Source organism: Heterodontus francisci, chromosome 32, assembly GCF_036365525.1.
Source record: "Heterodontus francisci isolate sHetFra1 chromosome 32, sHetFra1.hap1, whole genome shotgun sequence".
In the NCBI taxonomy this organism is placed as follows: domain Eukaryota; kingdom Metazoa; phylum Chordata; class Chondrichthyes; order Heterodontiformes; family Heterodontidae; genus Heterodontus; species Heterodontus francisci.
The window spans coordinates 32479337-32503521 of record NC_090402.1 but is presented as its reverse complement, the minus strand read 5'-3'; the positions used below and the strand labels follow the sequence as shown (position 1 = coordinate 32503521).

At 41.6% G+C, this 24185-nt stretch overlaps 1 protein-coding gene across 1 annotated transcript in view; it reads right to left on the bottom strand.

Moving 5' to 3' along the window:
• Positions 1–661: 661 nt before the first annotated feature.
• The window catches only part of si:ch211-282j22.3 (ER degradation-enhancing alpha-mannosidase-like protein 3), a 67695-nt gene continuing 44171 nt past the window's right edge, over positions 662–24185 (bottom strand). The window contains exons 11-20 of the mRNA XM_068012652.1: positions 18999–19082; positions 17530–17613; positions 16852–16976; positions 14745–14910; positions 13371–13525; positions 9745–9886; positions 8520–8711; positions 7654–7819; positions 6757–6948; positions 662–5899 (exon numbers count right to left, since the gene is read on the bottom strand). Coding sequence (XP_067868753.1) covers positions 5604–5899; positions 6757–6948; positions 7654–7819; positions 8520–8711; positions 9745–9886; positions 13371–13525; positions 14745–14910; positions 16852–16976; positions 17530–17613; positions 18999–19082 — 1602 coding nt within the window. The 3' untranslated portion in view covers positions 662–5603. The remainder of the gene's footprint in view (positions 5900–6756; positions 6949–7653; positions 7820–8519; positions 8712–9744; positions 9887–13370; positions 13526–14744; positions 14911–16851; positions 16977–17529; positions 17614–18998; positions 19083–24185) is intronic.

Sequence of the window (24185 nt, the reverse complement as noted above, 5' to 3'; positions counted from 1 at the left end):
GATTTCCAGCATCCACAGTATTTTGCTTTTATTTTAGTGATGGAAAGGTAATAAACTTATTTAAATGCTCATTAAGCTATGCTAGACATATTGGATTTAGAGCCAAATGAATGTGGTTATGCACAAAAAAGGTAGAATATTAAAGCTATGGCAAAACATTTCACAAATGGTAAGTTAAACTAAAATAGTTCAATCGTAACCAACGAGAAGGTGCTGAATTATTCACCAACATGAAACGGTTAAAAACCACTGGGTAATACATGCCTTTCCCTGGATACATGTTAAGTTGTGGTCTTCAAGCTTTCAGCAAGACAAAACAATTTCTATTATGCATTTTCCACTCATGTTTCTGAAACATGCAAAGGGTGGCATTCCTTTAATTTATGCTTGAAATAGCACTTGTGTTTCAAGCTCAAAAATAAAATATGTCATCTACTTAGTTGTTTTTAACAATATGATGGTTTTGGAACACTATAAAGTATTTGCCATTTCAACTTTACAGTTTCTCCTCTTATCTAACAAGGCACTCAACATCCCTTCCACATTCCCCAGTATTCATAACTTCTCTTACCTAATGGAAAAAGTTATGAAAGATGTACTTAGTGTTAGATAAGCTGTCAAATAGCTCAACTGCAGCACCACAAATACATTGGAATTATAGTTACAACACAAAGGAAAAAAATATTTAATATTTAAATCTCAATACAATAAATCCTGTTAATGCCAAATGTGAGTTCTAGTCAATTACAAAAAGTCAAGACATAACTTATTTATCTTTGAAATTACATTAGTAAATGTGCAACAATGCTCCCGAGTCTCAGATTTACAAGAACCATGTCCCACTGAGGGCAAGGGCTTCCTACTTCCATAAAAAGCAACTGATCTCCAAACATTCACAAAGCAGCTCCATTCACTCTACAGAAATACTCAACTTTACATTTTTAACAAAAATGTACAATCAGGGCAACATAAATTTAGTTTTTCAGTCAGTACATTTAGACTGAGCACCTACTTTATCTCCTACTCATCTACAAATTTGTTTTTGCCTAAACTGGCTAAGGTATCAAACTAATTACAAGATTTAGATGTTGGTCTTAGCTCAGTGGTAGCACTCTCACCTCAGTGATAGAAGGTTGTGAGTTCAAGTACCACCTTTAGAGATTTGAGCACATACCCTAGGCAGTTTGGAGGTACACAGTCTTTCAGATGAGACGTGAAAGAGAGGTCCAGGCTACCTTCTCAGGTGGACATAAACTATGGCACTATTTGAACAGCAGGGGAGTTCTTCAACCAACACTAATAAAATTCTGATTGTTTATTTCACTTGGTCAAAATCCTGAAACTCTCTACCCAACAAATAGAATGCATCCTTCAAGGAGGTGGCTCAGCTCCTCTTTCTCGGGATAACTAGGGATGAGCAATAAATGCTGGCCTTGCCAGTAATATCCACCTCCTGCGAATGAATGAAAAACACCACCACAATCCTGTTTATGGGATCTTGCTGTGCACAAATTAGCTATTGCGTTTCCTACATTGCAACAGTGACGATATTTCAAAAGGTACTTAATTGGCTGTAGAGAGCTTTGGGACATCCTGAGGTCATAAAAAAAATCTATGAATACAAGTTAGTTCTTCTCTTTATGAGTAAATATACTTAATCTATTAACTTTGGCCTGAAGTTATTCTAAACTAAGTCTAAAATACCATTTTCATAAGTCAATTAATTTTGGCACTACTTACTGCTCTTAACTGTATTACATAGACTGTAAAATAAGCCATACCTTTAGAAATAATTATTTCAATGTGTTTTCTGTCCACTTTATTTAAAAAGAGTGACCTGTTTAGTTTAGTTTAGAGATACAGCACTGAAACAGGCCCTTCGGCCCACCGAGTCTGTGCCGACCATCAACCACCCATTTATACTAATCCTACACTAATTCCATATTCCTACCACATCCCCACCCTGTCCCTATAATTCCCTACCACCTACCTATACTAGGGGCAATTTATAATGGCCAATTTACCTATCAACCTGCAAGTCTTTGGCTTGTGGGAGGAAACCGGAGCACCCGGAGGAAACCCACGCAGACACAGGGAGAACTTGCAAACTCCACACAGGCAGTACCCAGAATTGAACCCGGGTCTCTGGAGCTGTGAGGCTGCGGTGCTAACCACTGCGCCACTGTGACCTGAAGCCTATCAAAAACACAATCTCAATTATTAACCTAAAAGCACTTTAATGCAGAAATAATATTGCCAATAATATTCTTGTCAAAAATTTTAAAACACTAAATATGCATAGTCCATTCTTTCCACTTAATTTGCTTGTGCACAGCTGAATTAGGTAACTAGATAAACTTTTAATCTGCAGTGTTTAATTTATATGCAACACATATACTCAAGCCCAAAACGCACATTGGTTTGTTACCTCCAATACTGGTCCTGGTCTAGAATTGAATATAGTTTCATACATACTTTTTAAATTCATATAATGAACATGATAAACCTAATTCAAGTACTATATAGTGTTAGGCTATTAATTGTGTGTGACTGGCCTGCAGTAGGTATCAACTTCACTCTCAATATATTTGAAGAATTAAATTGCATCATGAAAAATCTTACTTTACTCTTGATTGATTAGAATAGTCCACTTGTTACTCCTGGGGAATATGCCGTGCATCTTAGAAACAAATTTAGTTGAATGCCATTTATACAATGCTCATTTTAAGCTAATGTAAAAAAAGTGTCAGCAGCAAAGCCATCAAAATACTATACCTGACTAAAATAAACTCAAAATACTAAAATTGAAAATTATAGTTACAACTGCATTGGAACATCTAGCTGGATTTACAAGTAGTAAAACAATTGATAGCATAGTCATGACCATCATTTAAAAAAAAAGCAAATAAGCAATGTGATTACTAAAATAAAAATGCATTGCACAAGAAGCAGAATACATATTAATCAAGATTACCCAATCACACCCTAGCACTTCCGTCCTTCTCCCCCATCTCCCCCTCTACTGGACAAGCAGGGATTACAGGAAAAAATGTGGCTGGTTGCAAGAAATAATACAAATATGATGAAAGCAGGCACAGTGTTAATTCTCCTCCCTGAAATTGTAAGTATAGTTCTCAAGTTCTAAGCAAATAATTAACATTACACTTAGAAATTGGATTATTTAGAGATCTGGGTTTTGAGAGTGAAAGATATATTGCATAGGAAAATTTAAAAAAAAATTGTATTATAATATGCCATATACAGCATGCATAGAAGGAAATCACAATGTTTAATTAACACAAATACTCAAATAGTAAGTTTAAATTAAAAACCACTGAAGATTATATAGCTGGCAAACATTACAATTGAATACTTAAAACTTATCCTGCCTGAGGAGTTGTTACTGTTTAAGAATATCGAAGAAAAATATATTTTATGAAGGGCCAAAGCTTCAATTGCTATTTCAATCTAAAAAAAACTAACATTTACTCCTGTCTTTTTTGAAAAAAAAAGAGCAAATGACAATTGGATTTCATTGTTTTACTAGATGTCTCGAGGTCCAGGCTCGATTTAGGATTGAGATTTCTGCATTTGAGTACAAAAAATATGCAGAGAAATAAGCAGTATTTAAACTGAAGCTACTAATTGGAGGCAGGTAACTGCCAGATGGTTATGTTGTGGACTTCTCGCAGTCTGACTAACAATGGACCCCTGCATGTGTGCTTTGACATTTGTGCAAAAATCTGCTCTTTCCTCCACTAATTTTTATTCTTGGAACACAAATGACAGTTTTGCTTTGTCCTAACTAAGACTTGATGCAATTTTTTTTTTTAAAGGCAGTTACAATGGTCTTTTAAAATGCTCCTTTATACTGGCCTAGAGTTAAAAGGTAGTCAAAGCAAACTCATACTGGTGTGATGCTCCTATGGTTTCATATCTCATGCACTAGGAATCGGTTCAGGATCCAACATTCAAATTATAAATACTTCTCATGTTACCACACACATGAAACTGCTTTGCATCAAGTTAGCCTGGCAATAGATCTGTATTGATACATTTGCCAATCACTTCATTTTATAAAACTAAGTGTTTTAACATGCAAAACTCACTCACAACATCTGGTTAAATTTGCCAATGTTTAAGTTCCTGATACAAGAAGGTCCAATAAACAACATATACTCAATAGTATAATTTAATGCCTCCTCCACCTCCCCTGAACTCACACATGTAAGTATTTAAAAATCAATTTGTTTCTTTAAAGCTGCTCCTAATTTTTTTCTTCAAAAGCATGTATGTAATTGATGAACACCTCTTAAGATTTGGCATTATACAAGCTGTTTGGAGGTAGGTTATTCCTTGGCTAATGCAGATTTGATCTGTTTTTCATGTACCAGATTCTTTCCCAGCATGTGTACTTTTGTCCTTTCTTTGCTGAATTCTAACTATGTAACAACCAACATTTAGAATTGCACTGATTCTGACTTGGGCTGCTCGCAGAGTTTGGTTGGTCAGATGATTTACAAAAAAAAACTCCCCTTCACCCCACCAACCAAAAAAAAAAGGGTTTAGGTATTCAGAATCAAATCATCAGAAATTGCCAACAGATTTCTTAGACAGTATCAAACATTCAATTGAAATAAGCTTCAGTATTGGAGCAGCAAGGTACTGTACTTACTCTCATGTATTAAAAAAAATCATTCATGTCCGTTGGGGGAAAAAAAAAAGTTGAAGGCTCATAACCAATCTACTTCAAAGTCCCTGATGGATGAATCACCACCTGCATACAGTTTAACCCTGCAGATATTGGATGAACATTTTAGTATAAAAGGACTCGCAATCAGTTCATGAGCATTTTTGTACACAAACTACTTGGTCACCAGTTCCAATATTTGTGCATTCTACGATTATAAATGATTGAGTAAATATTTATTGCAAGTTTGAAAATGCAGTTCAGTTTTAAGCCATGTTAGTGTTACAGAACTTGTAGGTAGATTGAAAGGTTTTCATCGATGCAACTGCCAGTATTGGGAAATGATTGTTTGCTGAAATAGGTCAATTTTGGTGGGTGCATCTCAAACCTGAATTGAAAATCACTTTGAAAAATGTGGTCCACTCCCCATTTTTGATATGCATGCTTAGTACCAGTTTGCATAAAATGGATAGCAGCAGTACCAGGAAGTTACTTTAAATAGCTGATTCCTATTGCATCATGAACAGCAATTCTTTAGGCCAAAATGCTCACTTCAGTGAGCACCATCTGTGAAATGATGGTATTCTGTACACTATAGTTCCTAATAATTGTAGCCCGACAGGCATAATTCCAAATTCCTAAATTATTCCATTCAGCTCTGCCTATGAATTTAGAAACCTTCCTGAAAAGATGATTTATCACCATCAAAATAAATTAAAAGCATATGTACATCAATTAAGGCAATGCAATTTCGCTTCCAAAATCATAGCTCACTTCCTTAGTCCTGAAGGACTTGTCCAGAAAACTGGTAATAAATGGCAGAATTCTAGATTTAATATAAGCAGCAAGGTTTTGAAAAATCTAGGATTGCACAATCCCTCCGAATTTAACTTTGTTTTGAAAGAACCAGTATTTATAGTTCATCCTGGTCAGTTTCTTCAAAAGCATCCATTTCTTCCTTCCAGTCCAATGGCACAGATGTGCGATCTTCAATCTCTTCACATTTTGCATCAGATGGAAGTTCAACAACTTCCTGACTGTGGGCTTCCTGAAGTCTGGCTGCATTCGTATCTGAATGCTCTGCCGACTCCGGTCCTGGACAGCTCTGAGAGTTAATGCCAAGTTCTAGTTGAGAAACCTGAGCATCCACAGAGTCAACTTGGATATGGATCGTTATTTCTCCAGTAGTTTTTTCCTCATCTCTGTTGTCTGGAATAAATTCCAATTTAACAATGGAATTACTACCCTAACTAGCAAGAATTAAATAATTATTTCTATTAGGGAATAAACTAGCAAAAAACAACTGTTGAAGCACAGTGAAAACTCAACATAAAAATGTTAGGAAATATGTCAATGGTCAGACCTGGCTTGACTATTTCACGTTGTGCCAAGTCTACCTCTCTCTGACCAAACCCTTCCCATTATTCCAGGTTAACTTGCAAAATAAGACAAAATAAAACTCCACTTTTCCACCACAAACCATCTCCTCTAATTTCCCTCCCCCATGCTCTCAATTCACTCTTCAACTATTATTGGGTTTTTCAATTACTTTGTTTCCAAAATAGAAACCAACTGCTCAGCTGCCTCTGCATCCTCCATCGTCCCCACTTCCCTGTTCCTTATATTCTATCACATTGAAAAGTGCTCTCAAAGTACCCTTCTGACACAGTTCATGATTAGCCAACATCCCCATCTCAGCCCTGTGCTTGCCTACTCTAGTAACTGCCCTTTGTCCTCTGGCATCAGTCCCAGGCCTTTAAAAACTATCAACCCCCTTCTTAAAGCAGCTCCTGCAGGACTCCTCTGTTTTCTCATACTATCACTAATTTCTAGTCTGCCCCTTCTCTACATTACATCTTATTCATCCTTCCAATTCACCTAAAGCAGGAGTGTAACCAAAGGCACCCTGTATGTCCGACTATGGCTCTTTATTCCTCCTTGACCTTATGGCTGCCTTTGATATGTTAAACAGATTAACAACTACACAGAAAGAAACTGAAAAAGATTGGAGTACAAAACAAATTCTCATCCTGGTAAGGATTAACTAGGCAAAAAAAATAACAGACCTTTTCCTATCTGCTTGGATTTATCTATAAACAGCACATCCACATTCTGGTTTTCATTCAATGCATCCAGTAGGATTGTGCCTTCCTTGTGGAAGAGGAACAGGAGAGGTATGGTGATATCACTGGTGTTCTCTCCATCACCAGCCATCTGGAATACAGGGGAGGCATCACTGCTACTGCCTTCCACGTTATCTGAAGAATGGAAAGCAAAAGAATCAAATAACAGAGCTACTGACAAAATTAACTTCTCTGGCAAATAAAATATAATTCACCACCATTTAACTTTTGGAAACATACAAATGCCCTTTCTACAAAATATGGTGATGAGATGTGTAAGTGCCACAATCAAAGCCATTTCCATTTACCTGAAACACTGACCAGTGTGTTACATTATGGTACAAATGCATGGAAGAGACCAGGTGTTTTTTCTCTCAGAGGGTCATGAGTCTTTGGAATTCTCTTCCTCAAAAGGCAGTGGAAGCAGAGTCTTTGAATATTTTTAAGGTAGAGGTAGATAGATTCTTGATAAGCAAGGGGATGACAGGTTATCGGAGGTAGGTTGAAATGTGGATTAACCAGTTCAGCCATGAACTTATTGAATGGCGGAGCAGGCTCGAAGGGCCAAATGGCCTACTCCTGCTCCTAATTTGTATGTTCATATGTATGTATAGCTACTATATCCCTCCCAAGTCATCAAAAAGTCAATCTAGCACAATGTGATTCATTCTGAAAAAAGGTACTCAAATCTGCTGGGTTCGGTGAGGCTCTATTCCAGATAACACACATGGTTACTGTGAAGTCAAGCCTTTTTTTAATGAAATAGAACCTATAGCACTTCTTCCACTTTAAAATAAAAAAATAAATTATACTAACATATTGAAAATAAATAATACCCACCAATAATGACAGCACCAGTGGCTCCAACCTTTTGTAAATTCCTTGCCTTATTTGCAAACATACAGTCACCACGTTGTACTAGGACAATTTTACCATGGACCTCATCTGAATTGGTTACATCCGAGCAGGCGGTGTATGGGAAGGCTTTCGTCAGGGTACCTTTAACCTACAAAGGACAAGAAGCTCATGAAGCAACAACTGAATGTTTATGGACGCAGTGCAGCAGAGGGAAATAAAGTAATTGGAGGGAGCAATGCAACAGGAGATTGTGGCCCCGATCAGCAGATGATCAGTTTCTAAAATTGGCTATCCTCTATACAGAGGCAATAATGGAGGCCAGGCATTTTGTCCAAGCAGGAAAGAATAAAAAATAAATCGGAGCAAGAAATACCATGGGGATTCGTTCCAGCTCCAACTTTTGGAGGTGCGTCATTAGATTTCTAGGAGCAAGTAGTACCTGCCTGAGGATGTGTCCCACTCTTCGCAAAACACAAAATGTAGTTAAGGGTCATACAGTAGTTACAAAATGGATGGCTGAAGGAAGTCAGCTCGCAAATCTAATGAAGATATGATTAAAGGTTTAAGTTATAAAACTTACTTTATGCAAAAATAAGTGAGTTACAGACCACTGAGTGATTCAGCACATCAATATTGGAACCCAATGGTCAATAAAAGAAATATCACTTAATTAGGTTAAGAACAACCCAGTTAAGTGCTAAGAATAAGACTGCCTGACTAATAGTGCGGCTTTATGCTCTGCACAAATTGCACTACAACCTTTTTCTCTCCTTTCTAAAAAAAAACTCCACTAGCTGTGCTTCCAAACACTCAACATAACATTTCAATAGCAAGGACATGTGACTCACCCCGTGTTCCTGTTTACTGAGATCCATTCCAAAATGAGCCGGACCTGCAGCTAAAATCACTTGTCCCAAAAACGGGGGAGATATGATCTGTACAGCAAATGATGTCATCTCTGCTTTCGTCTGAGCTTGAACCAGTTCAATGATTTCTGCAATAAATTTTAGGCCCTGCTGGCCATTTTGTGAACTTGCAGCCTGAGAAAGACATTCCATATGTCAATAAACCAAATACAAACCAGACAGTTATTATGCATTTTTACTATATACACTTTGTGCTTAAGTTTCAGCATCGCCCAACTCACTCTCGAACTGATCTATTATAAATTCAGCTTAAGGCCTATTTCAGAATGCAAAGGAGGTTGTGTCAATTTCTCCAGGTTGTATTTCTTTAATATCTGCTGTTGAAGCAAGTTATTTTGTCTAATTAGGATGTGGCCCAGCGTCCCGCAGACCGTTGAAGGGGGCTTGACCACCCAGCTTTCAGGCCCATCCGCAGAACCCCCTACAGTTCAAATGTTCCTGCATAATCTAGGATCAGATCAAAATCTAACAGAAACCTACAACAGGAAGGCACATTTGAACTCTGATTTACTCAAATTTGGAATATTCATAATTGTACTAACCTCACTAACTGAAGTAGGCACGACAGCCATCCAAAGCTTAATAATGCCTGCTTGCCCAAAGGTTACACTAAAAATATGTAACTGTGCGCTCCAAGTTACTGATGATCTGTATCTTAAAATGGTAGAATGTGGGTTCTCATGCACAGTTATCTCCCTGAAAATTCAAGATCTCAAACATGTTTTGAGTAAAGTACCGGGATACTTGCACACAGGGAAGAACTGAAAAAGTGTGTTTGGAGAGAGAGGAAGGAAATGTGGCTTAAGGCGAACATTTCCAGCCACTTAAAACAAAAATCTACATGTAAGCCCAACTCTTTTTAATCAAACAGCTATTCAAGTGAAGGAAAAGACTGGTGTGCCCTCCCTATTAAACCAAAATAGTGCTGTTTATCCAGGTTGTGACATTTACATTTAAAAATAATGTGCATTCTTGCTCATGGATTAGCATGGCCAGATTGCAGAGCGAAAATGTATTATAAATGAATATACAAGTACAAATGAATGTAAAACAGATACTGCACTAACACTATTTTCTTTGCTTTTACAAGGTTGAACCCAGTTAATATTTCTCTCCTTCTCTGTCCAGCTGCGTCCCAGCTACTGACCTGATCAGGTGTATGTGTCAGCTGGATACGCCCATCGTGTGTTGACACTACAGTGAACCCCATTTGTTTCAGGATCTCCACATGATCCATGCCACTAGCAACAAAATGTTTTGTCTGAAGTGAAGGTTCCATACACTTTTCCCTGTAACAGAGTAAAATCATATGCAAAGAAAAGAAATTGTCCATTAATTCCAAGCATATATTCAGGTGATTTACTTTTCCAGGACTTATAATCACTGAATATAAATCTAAATGAGGCACCTTGTGATATAAAATACTTTGTTGAATATTCAGGAAATACATTCAAATGTGCTCATACAGCTTTGTGATTCATGCAAGAAGCCAAAAATAAGCATTTCGCAGGGACAAAAAGAGAAACTTAGAATGTTGTTCAGGTGCATAGTTTTAGCTCATTAAATTCAACAGCATCCCTGCATATATGTGTTCCTGAAACAGTGAATCTGGTCAATCTGTGCTTAAGCTTGTTGTACTTGGGTGGGTGGGTTGTATTCATTCAGGGACAGTGTGTGCATTCCATATTTGACAAACAGAAAGCCTACTAATACTAGTATTTTCGATTAGAAATTGTTAAACAAACCTATAAGTTTCCACATGCCAGACACCAACTGATCCAAACAAAAAAGAGCAAATGCACTGAATGTTCATGAAGCAACTATTAGGAATAGCAAGAAGCCAGAGGCCATGAATAGTAGGGCTGCAAGAATAGATTTCAAACAAGGGAAATAATGCAGTCAGTTTTGAAATGGATAGTCCAGAATGCATAAGTGAAAACTGGACAATAAAAACTGGTTCTTCAACTCCAGTTCTTGTTGTTTAACCAAATGAGCATTCTGGGCAAGCTCCAGAGCTTCCTCAGTTACAATGGGACAGGTGTCTCAGTGCATGTAATCTCACACATTTTGGATCTATCAATATGGCATTTTTTTAAAAATGAGATGTACGTATGTATAACAGTACTAAAAGTGCAATAACGTCTGTTCACATTTATGTTCCATCCTTTTAAGAATTGCTGGGTTGAAAGATCAGGCAGACAACAACTTCCCAAATCTCCACCCACGCTACCGTGCAATTGGATGCTGGAAACTTTGGAACAGCAGCCCCAATTCAAGATTTTTTTTAAATGGAGGAAACATCAGAACACTTCCCTGGATAATGCATTTGAAACTGGGAACATTATAATCATCAACACACTGTGCTTGTAAATCTTGTTGAGCCAGCAAGCTGTCTTTACTCAGTGGCACTTGCAATTTTCTTGATAGGAGCAAATGTAAAAGGCCAAAATCCTTATTTCTAAAAAAGCAGAAGGTAATTTGGGCAGCTTTAAGTACAACTCATGCAGACTGATAAAATTTACTTTAATCTATTCTTCAAGGCAGTGACCAGCTATTACAATGTCATGTGCTAAAAGGTCAGAATACTCTTTCCGCATGCAAGTTTCACAATAATCTCAAACCCAATGAGGCAGATTGTTAGGATATGGTTCTCAAAAGCATTATCAGATTGCTTTAACCTATACCATCTCGTCTTTGTTGATACATTTATTCTCCCAATTCCAAGCACATACTGGGCTGGATTTTAAGGAGCCCTCAACATCGGGATCCGTGGCTGGGGGGGTGCGCCTGAAGATGACCCCGAATGAGACCCGCCATAGACCTCGCGCAGGCAGGGCCCGGCCCAATAATACTGGTGGCGGTGAGGCCTCGTGGCAGCCCCCCCGCCGCTTGGCGACGGGACCGCAATTTAAATATTTTAATAAGTTAAAATAAGTGAATTAATTAATCTCACGTCGCCTGGAGGCTGGGGGCAGGGGAGGGGTGGGGGGGCAGGGTAAAGGTAAGTTTATTAGTGCGGTGGGTGGGGAAATGGGGTCAAATTAGGGGCATAGGTGTAGGGGATGGTGGTAAGGGTTGTAGTTGGAAGTTTGTGTAGTTATGTTGGGGGTGGGGTGGGGAGGAAGGTCAGATAGTAAAGGCAAGTGTTTTAGTGGGGGGGGGGGGAAAGAAGGGCAAATAATTAATTTATTTGGTATTGGGGTGTGTGGGAGGAGGGAAATAAGTATTTATTTATTTAATTAATTCCGTTTCCCTTTAAATATTTAAAGTTTCTGATAGGGTTGACAGTCCTTTAAAAATGGCGTCAGCACCTGGGCACAGACAGCTAATGACTTTGCCGGGGACGGGCAGCCTGCCCCCTCCACATCATCAGTGGGGGGGGGGGGGGGGCAGCTTGCCCCAGCTATTTAAATGAGCCACCTTGCTTGGAATTGCGACGACTCTTTGGCATGCAGTCAGCGTGGGTGGACCACCATTTATTTCGCCCGTCAACTTATAAACTTCAGCCCACTGGCTCAGAGGGTAGGGAGTCATTCTTCTGAAAGTGCTGCACTGTACTGTTGATAGTGAGCAAGGAAAAGACTGTTTCCAATTCCCCCCTCCACTGTGGGAGGCACCTGTTCTCAACATAGTGGTTTAATTATCAATCTGAATTTTGTACAAAGACAAGTGAAACAACTCTTCCCCAAGCCCAGCAAATTTAGATGTGTAAATGCCAAATATATAGAAAACAGCAGGCTGAATTTTATGGGCCACCTGAGGCAGGTTCGGGCTGGGTGGGGTGGGGGGGGGTGTTGGTGGGGAGTGCCATAGAATTGCGATGGGAAGTGGGGGTGGAGGGCCCATCGCAGTGCAATTTTGTCGGGGGTGGGGGGAGGTTAGGTCAACAATGGCTTTCCCTCCCAGAAGCTGATTGAGGACTATTAACAGCCACTTAAAAGGCTTCTTCCCCCTAACTGCTGGCATTAAGTCAGAAGCAGTGGGAGGGGGAGCTGCTGCCATGCGGGGAGGTCGTCGGGTTAAATGAGGCAACTTCTCTGCAGGCTTGTTGGGGGTCCTGGTCACAGATTGCCCACTTAGAAGGGCCCCCGCCACCAAACCAAATGCCTCCCTGTAACCTCCACCCCCCCCCCCACCACAAACTCAATGCCACCCTCCCCCCACCCCATCACTGGGGCCTTCCAGACTGGCCCCAATGACTCCACCTCACCTGAGGTCCCGGTCTCCAGTGCTGGGCCTGGGTCCAAGGCCTCTTGTGGTATCGGCAGTGGCCACCGCTCCTGGCGGTGTTGAGCTGCCGGCCGTCTGATTAGGATGGGTATCCCTGTGCCGGCTGTTAATTGGCCCAGCGCCAAGGGTGGTGGAGGGGGGCGGGGGTGAAGGTTGCTCCAGCTGGCCGGCAGGATTCCCCCTGCCTTTTCAGCCCAGAACCAGGAGCTCCACCGTGGGCAGAAAATATCACCCAGCATATCCATCTTCTACACAGGGGTGGGCAAAACTATAGCCCACTTCCTTTATACAGAGTTAAACATATTTTTTTTAAATTCCATGAGGATATCATATTAAAAACAACACAGCTTCTTCAATGCTAATTGCTTAAAAGGAGACTCTATGAATATTACTGCACAAATGCTTTTACCACGTGGATACAATTCTTTTCTACGCTATTTTAATAAAAATTAATGCATTTAAAAAAAAATTATTTTACTTATCAATAACACAAGCCATGTGATTTCATATGATTAAATTGCAAAACCTGTGGAAAGAACATACCTTTCTATGGAGGTCCGTGAGCTTTCAACTGGAACTAAATCTCTGTAGGTCTCTCTTATTTTCTGAGCATAGGATGGGTTATTAGGAAACAAAGTTTGAGCACTGGGGCATGTATGGGTAAGGACGCTGCCGTCTTTGTTTTCCAATTCCATACTCTGGGCAAAAAGCAAAAATAGGACAAATTGATCAAAGTAATTTATATAGAACACTTTAAATTGCAAGTTATTTCTGTTCTTAAAATTGATGCAATTGGAAATCAAACACAATAAAGCAACTATGGCCATAATGTGAACAATAAAATTACATTTGTGCTGAATGGCTCAAAAGTACACATTTTGAAATAGTCACACCATTTGGCCAAATCTATTTCTTGAGACTAAATGGACTGAAAATAACTTGTAAAAAGTATCGTTATTCATATATAGAAGCCTCACGTATGCTGTTGATTCCAATCTATTATTGGAAACTTTTGTAGGCTCATACATATTTCGGTGTCTCACCAAGCTGGCTAAATGCAAGTGACTGATTTACCAGACTGACTTTTCCCCCACCCTTTGGTGAACCTGATGTTCCCCAAATCCATTTCTCAAGGTTTCTCCAGTTAGATACTCCAAGCTCCACCTCACAACACTCATGTTCCTGAAGTCTTTAAATGTTTGTTTTATAAAAACATCGTACTTCAACCAACTGGTTTCTGATTCTTTGGGTTGGTTTCACCCTTCGTAATTCTATGCCTCGTACATATTGATGCAATTTAATTTGATTCATTTTCCCCATGATTATCACCTCAAGTTAAACACTTCTTCACTCTCAATTCCCCTGCCCCACTATATTTTTTTGTGAGGTAAAGAAATAGACACTCTCTGCTGCTGTTTTGCCAAACAATTTGAGGGGTGAATGAGCCAAAACAACTACCCTTCCAACCACAAGCCACTAATTGTTCTCAGACCTTAAAAGGAACCGCTAGAGGCTTCCATTAAAAAGTTAAGTTTAAAAACAATACTTAGGTGAATATAGAGCTGGGACAAGGAGGAATATTCCTTCCAGCTCCGCATTAAAGTGCAGGTTGGTACTAGCTACTGCTTGCAACATCTACCCATCCCGATCTCCTAATTGTCTCACCCCCACCCCCCAGACTCACCTCAGGTCCTCAGAGGGCACCGCAGCAGCCAATCTAGTTGCCTCTTGGGCAGCAACTGGCACCTGCAGTTTGTTGGTACTAAACTATGAGGCCGTTGGGCAATCTGCTGCGGTCCTGCCGCTGGTCTCATTAGGTTTGCATAGTGTGTAGTGATCTAATTCGTAGGCCAAAGTCTTAACAATTTTATTAAGTGCTGAGATACCAAAAAAGGAAATGACACCATAGTGACCTACCGTAATATTCTTACTACAGGTTTCGCAGACTGTGGCTAGTACAAGAGGCAGTAAATGAGCCTCAGTGGTAAAAACATAGTCATCAATGTTAAAGGGCAGCTCACTCTTGCTAGCAAACAGCAAATAGAGGTACTTGAACATCTCAGCCAGAAAGAACGAATCCATCCTGAGAAAATAAAAAAAATTTAATATACAGAACAATAATTCACACATTCCCTTAGCGTTAACACCAGCTATTCAAGATTTCCATTAAAAAAAATACAATACTAGATTTCAAATTGAAGATGGCAAACTTATTAACTGCTTCAAAGTACACTGACATTCCAGGCTGAATTTTATAAGCTTGCGTGCGAAAAAAATGGCACCCACCCGTGTGGGCCACACACCGAAGAGCTGCCACGATTCCAAGCGCAGCGTCTCATTTAAATAGCCGGGGCGGGCTGCTCCCCACCCCCACAATCACATGGAGGGGGCAGGCTGTCCATCCCCGGCAATGGCGTCAGCTGCCTGTGCACAGGCATGACGTCATTTTTAAAGGGCTGTCAGCCCTACCAGGAAATTTAAATATTTAAAGGGAAATGGAATTGAAATAAATAAACACATCTCTTTTGCCCCTCTCCCACCACCCCACATAACAATTAAATTATTTGCCCTTCCCCCTGCAGAACACTTACCTTTACCATCTGACCTTCCCCCCCCAACCACCCTCCAAACTGCACAAACGGTCAACTTCAGCCCTTCCCACCATCCCCTACACCCATGACGCTATTCTGACCCCGTTCCCCACCCGCACTGAGAAACTGACCACCCCCCCCCCACACTGAGAAACGTACCACCCACGGCCCCCCCACCTCCACCACCACCGCCGGTAGGTGTTGTGCCCCGTTTCCCTAGATCTGAAGGCGTAGGAGTGCCAGCTGCCAGGCTGAAGATCGCAGTTGGACATCAGGAGGTGACATGAGATTAATTAATTCACTTATTTTAATTTATTTAAATATTTAAATTGCGGTCCCGTCACTGGCAGCAGGGGAACCGTCACGAGGGCTCGCCGTTGCCGATAATATTGGGCCGGGCCCTGCCTCCATCGGGGTGCGTGGCGGGTCTCATCCGGGGCCATCCTCAGACCCTCCCCCACCCCACCAAGGATCCTGATGTCGAGGGTTCCTTAAAATCCAGCCCTCCATTTGTGTAGCTGAGGTTATGATCTCATTCAGTCTGGAACAAGCACGGCCAGATTTGAATACAATCAATCAATCACTCACAGTTTATTACTTTACCTTAACAGATGCATTTAGTTTGCCAAGAATTACATCCAGTTAGTTAGAGATTTGCATCACCTGTTCATACCAGTCAAATGCCAATGTCAAGCTTTACCATGTGCATCCGCACTGAGAGTAAGATATGGAAGTTTTGATCAGAAGGAAATAACTATTTCTATTTGAAGAATCATGTTTAAACAATGGAAATGAAGAAAAGCTGTGAAGCTTGTGAAAGATCATCTGTATGCACGTTGTTAAAATTGTTATATTCTATTTGTTCTACTGAGATATTGAGAACCAGTTTCTAGAAAACAGCAAAAAACAAAGTATTTACTGTTGATTGTTGAGATTTGATGGCAGTGTTTTTAAAAACAACTAATATAGACAATTTAATAGGCCAAAAATGTAATTGAAATGTGTAACTGAAACACACATCTTTTTAGCACATACTTTCAATACCAAGATATAGAAGAAAGCTGATGTTTACCCATTTTCATTAGAAGAGAATTTCACCTTTGGATTTGTGCTATACAATTTATATTTTTTCCCCAAATACCCTGTATAAATTAAGTCAAAGGATAAGCTATCTCTACCTTCAAAAGGTATCTCTATCTTCTATTTAAGATTAATTTTTTATACTTCATTTGTTTTAAGAGTACATGATGGTATTTTTCTACGAGCTACTTTAATTTAAAGTGAACTAAAAACAAATCAATCTCATCCTTTGAACTGCCACGCACTGCAACAGGATCATTTAGTCAGATTGTTCTGACCCAAAAAAGCTAATAACTCAGTGAATTTTTGGACAGAATGTGGCAAGTTATACTGCACTCCTGGCGCCAATGTACCTGTCCTCATGATTGCCAGTTCGGACATCTTGCACAGCAGCAAATCCACAAGGCACTCGTGCATGCTGGTTTAAACTGTCCACAACAGATTTACCAACGTGTAGATAATAAGGGTCTTTGGTGGCCTGATTACAGAAAAAAAATACAAAGCAGATTAGATGCAGTGATAGGAAGAGTAAATGGGAAACTGCATTTTCTACTTTAAAGACTGGAGGAAAACAATTCTCCTTAAACAACTTCTAATAATACCACTGAAAGAAATAAATGGTAATTATTGATTCGGAAAAAATGTGCAGTGAACACAATATTAAATAAAATGAGAAATGTTAGTGAGAAGTCACATTGCCAATGGCCACATCATCAGATTTTTTGATTAATTAGTTGGTAAACCTTACACCTAGTATGGAAAGACTTGAGGTGTACAAGATGGTCCTGTTGGTATTCTGGTATTCTTTGCTCTACAGGCTTTCTGCAGATAGGAATGAAAATAGTAATAATTTAAGAATAGTATGGGAGAAAGGAAGAGCACACTGCTATCAGAGATTTTAGGCAAAAGAACTGATAGTACCAGAGAATAGATCTGACAGGATGCAGAATTTCTACTTTCTTTGCCGCAGAATGCTTTGGCTACTCATAAATTCTATACAAAGAATTTGGTGGCAAATGGAGCTTACTAACCTTATAAAGGAAATAAGTACTTTCAATGAATTCTGGTCTTAAAGGATGTTGAGCCCAATGGACTGCAAAGTCAATGGTAAAAGCCTTTGAAAACACAAGTTAAACAGGTTTAAATCATAAGCTACACCATTGGGAAGCAAAATAAAATCTTGTACATATGTGAGCTCTATCTCTCCACCAATTCTCTTACCTGCTTTGATATGCTACCAGATTGGTTGCTTAATATTAAGTCATGGATGAGCCAGAATTTGTTGCGATTTACCAGGAAGATTAAAGTCACAATTTTCAGGCCCTGCTAAAAACTACACATCCTTGATGCCAATTCTACTTCCTGGATGCATCCTCAGACTGTATATAACCTTGGTTGTCACCCAACCCACCAATTTCCAGGTTTTATCGAGGCAGGACATGAGGCGGCTGGCCAACCTGCTCCCAGGAGGCTAGTTGGCATTTAAATATGTTAATGAGGCTGGCAGCCTCTGATTTAACCTGTTTTGCAGGTTTTACAGTGGGTGGCTGGATTTTGTAGGAAACCTGGGAGCTGAAGCAAAGTGAGGACGGCTTCAGGAAGAAGGCAAGTGTCGTCACAGTGTCTGCTCTGGACCAGGAGGAGCAGGAGAGCTTCACCTGGCCCCTACAAGCTCCCCCATCCCTACAAAGACCCTCGGAGTCAGGAGTTAGACCCCCGGGTTTTGGGATTGGAGCCCCTCATCTACCCTACTGGGGTCTGCAATCGGACCTACAACCTGCTCAAGTACTTTCCGCCCGACTAGCAGAAAAGCCTGTCAATCAGGCTGACTTCTGGGCAAGGACTCGGTCAGGGACAAAAGACGCACGCAGTATGTGGAGGAAAGTCAGACTTCTTCTATCCTCACTGCATATACAGTTCCAACCAATATGAATTTGAAATGTTGACTTACTATTTATTATATATTGGGATTTCTTTAAAACTCTTCAAAAATAGTTGACTAGCTTATCAAAATATGAAAATGAGCACCAAGTTCAATTCTCATCTTCCAAAGAAAAGGCTGATCTTAACAGCTTTTGAAAAACTGCAAGAATAATTAATTGAAGGAAATGGCAATCCAGAACCTATTCTTGGATGTTTCCGCTTTACATTGTCATTAAAGTTTTGTGTGCTAAAGACTCATGGCGGCCAATAAAAAGGACACTGCGTAACATTTTAAAAACTCACTATCAAGAAAACCTTTTCCACACTGTGATTTAACAAAACATTTTAGTGCAGGAAGAAAGGCAAGGGAATAAGTTATAAACAAGGGAAAAATGTCTGAAAATTCAAACATTACAGGAGAGTTGATCCAGTTTGCAGCTATCTAAAAAGGGTCAGAATGTGGGTAAGGGAGAATGGAAGCAATTTTAAAGGTTAGCAGGATTTTAACTCACTCGAGTAAGTGTTATGCATTAATACTAAAGTCTATTTATGCTGTGCACTTCAGGAATCTCCTTACCTCTGGTAGAAATTTGTGTCGCTGTGTAACCTGGTATAACATTTCATGAGTTTCTATTGCAGGTTGCAAGTCCCCTTTTAGTACCTAAAGATAAAAATATACTGGAAATTTGTGTTCATAATGTAGTTTAGATGAATATACCTAAATGCAAAAGCAGGAGGAATGGAAATGTTTTCCTCAAATTGTTTTTTCACTTATTCAGTTTCACGATTTTCAAAAAGTAGGAAAAGAATTTCTGAGACATAAAATAATAACCAATGTCACAATTTCAAGTTTGTTATAATTTGGTTGAATAATGTCACAGTAGAAGTCTGAAACAGGAATTGGATGTAAAACATGACGTTCCAGTCAGATATTTTGGTTTATTTTTTATAAGCATCGGAAATGTTTTATAAATTGGATGTGATTTCCGCTCAAGGAATTTTAAGTTTCTCCAACACTGAATATTTCAACTTGCCTTCATGCTCAGTTTCATGAGATCCTAGCATATTCAGAAATGGCAAAACATAATGCAAAGTGATCTAAAATTTTTGAAAACAAGTGGACGTGTGTGAATTAGCGACTGATTATAATTGTACAAAAGTGAATGTGTGTAATTCAAAACTATAACATAGTAACAATGCACTTTAAGAAAAAGGCCAAATAAGACAATCATTTGTGTGATAAAAATACATATAAACATGTACCTGACTGTAATTGATCTTTACCCCAATCATTTACTGCAGTGAATAATTCCATGTTCTATAAAATTGCTGCTGAACGAATTTAGGTAAATGTTTGAATCAGAAAATGCTGCAGGACTATGAGAGTGTGGGGGAAGTGGGATTAGTTTTGGATTGCTCTAGCAAAGAACAGAGATATGGGACAGGATTTTCACTGCGGGTTTCAGGACACCACCGTCAGGCTCAAATGGGAGTCAGAAGCCCAAACTATGGGCTGAATTATACCGGCCCCATGATGCTGCAGGTCACGGTGCGGGGGCTGGTAAGATACTGCAGGCAGAGGCACACCTCGACCCGTGATGTCGAGAAGGGCCCGCCACTTATTACCGGCAGCTGCCTGGCAGCGGGCCCTTTATCAGCATATGTAAATGAACATGTAAAATATTTAAATAAACTTATCTGCAGGCGGCAGCCGTCCCACTCCAATATTATAGCCGCCATTCGTGCTCTGCGCGCCTTCGGAACTCTGTACGGAGTTCCGGGCGAGAACCTGGTGGGGGGGGACTAATAAAATTTTCAGAGCAGGAGGGGTGGAGGAGCGGGGAAATCGATCTCTATTGTATGTGGGGATGGTGGGAAGAGGTTGAAGGGCAAAATAATGAAGGTTGGGGGGAAAGTTTGGGTATGTGAACAATCAACTGATGGTCATTCCAGTGCCTGGATTGACCATGGGGGGGGGGGGGGGGGAGATTGGGGAAGGGCCTCCTTCACTTATCTTTCAATGTATTAAAAACATTTTATTTTATATTTGCGTGGGCTCAAAGCCCTTTAAAAATGGCGCCGGCGTGGTAGCGGCCGAACACAGTTGCCGGGGACGTGGAGGCCGCCCCCTCTAAATCATTGAGGCGGCTGCTCCGCCCCCTCTACTTAAATGAGCCCCCACACGTATTATCACAGGGGCTCATGGACGTAGCATCCGCACAGTGTTTGACTCTTACATGCCCTCTGAAATGGCCTAGCAAGCCACTCAGTTGTATCTAACTGCTACGAAGTCAATAAAAAGAGAATGAAACTGGACTGACCACCCGGCGTCGAACTAGGCACTGGAAACGACAACGGCAAACCCAGCCCTGACGACCCTGCAAAGTCCTCCTTACTAACATCTGGGAGTTTGTGCCAAAGTTGGGAAAGCTGTCCCACAGACTAGTCAAGCAACAGCCGAACACAGTCATACTCACGGAATCATACCTGACCGACAATGTCCCAGACACTGCCATCATCATCCCCGGATATGTCCTGTCCCACCGGCAGGACAGACCCACCAGCAGTGGCAGCACAGTGGTATACAATCGAGAGGGAGTTGCCCTGAGAGTCCTCAACATTAATTCTAGACCGCATGAAGTCACATGGCATCAGGTCAAACATGGACAAGGAAACCTCCTACTGATTACCACCTACTGCCCTCCCTCAGCTGATGAGTCAGTACTCCATGTTGAACAACACTTGGAGGAAGCACTGAGGATGGCAAGGACACAGAATGTACTCTGGGTGGGGGACTTCAATGTCCATCGCCAAGAGTGGCTCGGTAGCACCACTACTGACCGAGCCCTAAAGGACATGGCTGCTAGACTGGGTATGCGGGCAGGTGGTGAGGGAACCAACAAGAGGGAAAAACAGGTGGAGGGGGAACCAACAAGAGGGAAAAACATACTTGACCTCATCCTCACCAATCTGCCTGCCGCAGATCCTTCTGTCCATGACAGTATTAGTAGGAGTGACCACCGCACAGTCCTTGTGGAGATGAAGTCCCGCCTTCACATTGAGGATACTGTCCATCGTGTTGTGTGGCACTATCACCGTGCTAAATGGGATAGATTTCGAACAGATCTAGCAATGCAAAACTGGGCATCCATGAAGCGCTGTGGGCCATCAGCAGCAGCAGAATTGTACTCAACCACAATCTGTAACCTCATGGCCCGGCATATCCCCCATTCTACCATTACCATCAAGCCAGGAGACCAACTCTGGTTCAATGAAGAATGCAGGAAGGCATGCCAGGAGCAGCATCAAGCATACCTCAAAATGAGGTGTCAACCTGGTGAAGCTACAACACAGGACTATCTGCGTGCCAAACTGTGTAAGCAGCATGCGATAGACAGAGCGAAGCGCTCCCATAACCAACAGATCAGATCTAAGCTCTGCAGTCCTGCCACATCCAGCCGTGAATGGTGGCGGACAATTAAAAAATAACTGGAGGAGGTGGCTCCACAAATATCCCCATCCTCAATGATGGGGGAGCCCAGCACATCAGCATTTGCAACAATCTTCAGCCAGAAGTGCCGGGTTGATGATCCATCTCAGCCTCCTCCTGAAGTCCCCAGCATCGCAGATGCCAGACTTCAGCTAATTCGATTCACTCCACGTGATATCAAGAAACGGCTGAAGGCACTGGATACTGCAAAGGCTATGGGCCCTGACAATATTCCAGCAATTGTACTGAAGACCTGTGCTCCAAAACTTGCCGCGCCCCTAGCCAAGTTGTTCCAGTACAGCTACAACACTGGCATCTGCCCTGCAATGTGGAAAATTTCCCAGGTATGTCCTGTACACAAAGAGCAGGACAGGTCCAACACAGCCAATTACCACCCCATCAGCCTACTCTCAATCATCCGCAAAGTGATGGAAGGTATCATCAACAGTGCCATCAAGTGGCACTTGCTGAGCAATAACCTGCTCAGTGATGCTCAGTTTGGGTTCCACCAGGGCCACTCAGCTCATTACAGCCTTGGTTCAAACATGGACAAAAGAGCTGAATTCAAGAGATGAGGTGAGAGCGACTGCCCTTGACATCAAGGCAGCATTTGACCGAGCATGGCATCAAGGAGCCCTAGCAAAATTGAAGTCAATGGGAATCAGGGGGAAAACCCTTCGCTGGTTGGAGTCATACCTCGCGCAAAAGATGATGGTTGTGGTTGTTGGAGGTCAATCATCTGAGCTCCAGGACATCACTGCAGGATTTTCTCAGGGTAGTGTCCTGGGTCCAACCATCTTCAGCTGCTTCATCAATGACCTTTCTTCAATCATAAGGTCAGAAGTGGGGATGTTCGCTGATGATTGCACAATGTTCAGCACCATTTACAACTCCTCAGATACTGAAGCAGCCCATGTAGAAATGCAGCAAAACCTGGACAATATCCAGGCTTGGGCTGATAAGTAGCAAGTAACATTCACGCCACACAAGTGCCGGGCAAAGACTATCGCCAACAAGAGAGAATCTAACCATCTCCCCTTGACATTCAATGACATTACCATCGCTGAATCTCCCACTATCAACATCCTAGGGGCTACCATTGACCAGAAACTGAACTGGAGTAGCCGTATAAATATCTTGGCTACAAGAGCAGGTCAGAGGCTAGGAATCCTGCGGCGAGTAATTCACCTCCTGACTCCCCAAATCCTGTCCACCATCCACAAGGCACAAGTCAGGAGTGTGATGGAATACTCTCCACTTGTCTGGATGGGTGCAGCTCCAACAACACGCAAGAATCTCGACACCATCCAGGACAAAGCAGCCCGGCTTGACTGGCATCCCATTCACAAACATTCACTCCCTCCACGATCAACATACAGTGGCAGCAGTGTGTACCATCTACAAGATGCACTGCAGCAACGCACCAAGGCTTCATAGACAGCACCTTCCAAACCCGTGACCTCTAACAACTAGAAAGACAAGGGCAGCAAATGCATGGGAACACCACCACCTGCAAGTTCTCCTCCACGTCACACACCATCCTGACTTGAAACTATATCACCATTCCTTCATTATCGCTGGGTCAAAATCCTGGAACTCCCTTCCTAACAGCACGGTGGGTGTACCTACCTCCCATGAACTGCAGCGCTTCAAGAAGGCAGCTCACCACCACCTTCTCAAGGGCAATTAGTGATGGACAATAAATGCTGGCCAGGCCAGTGATGCCCACATCCCATGAATGAAAAAAAAAAGGATGCACGCCGTTCTTAGGGTGCGCTGCCATGAACTGCGGCGCACTCATAAAATTCAGCCCTATGTGGGGAACAGTCACTCAGCTGTGATTTTCCCCAAATTGGCCAATTAGCAGCCAGAGGGTGGGCTCGCTGTCCAATTCAAGTCCAATAGGAGGCCCTCCAACACTGAAAAAGCAGCAGGCTACTTTCCAGGTAAGTGAGACGGAGGGCAGCCAAGATGGAGGCAACCTCTCTCCAACTTTTTTAAACTTGAAATTAAAAGATGGCCTCGGCAACCAGGCCACCATTATTGCGGGGGAGGAATCCCTTTAAAATGGCGGCGTGCAGCTGCAGCCAGGCAGGGAGGGCCTCTAAGCCTGCCTGGAGTGGCTGGTGCCCTGGTCTACCACTGGCAGGCCGCCTCCAGGCAGCTACATGGTTCCCAGACATCTCCAGGGACGTGGAAGCTGACTGGAAAATTTCAATCGGCCTCCGATATTGGCATCAGTAGGTCTTTAAGTGGCTCAATTGGCTACCCGCC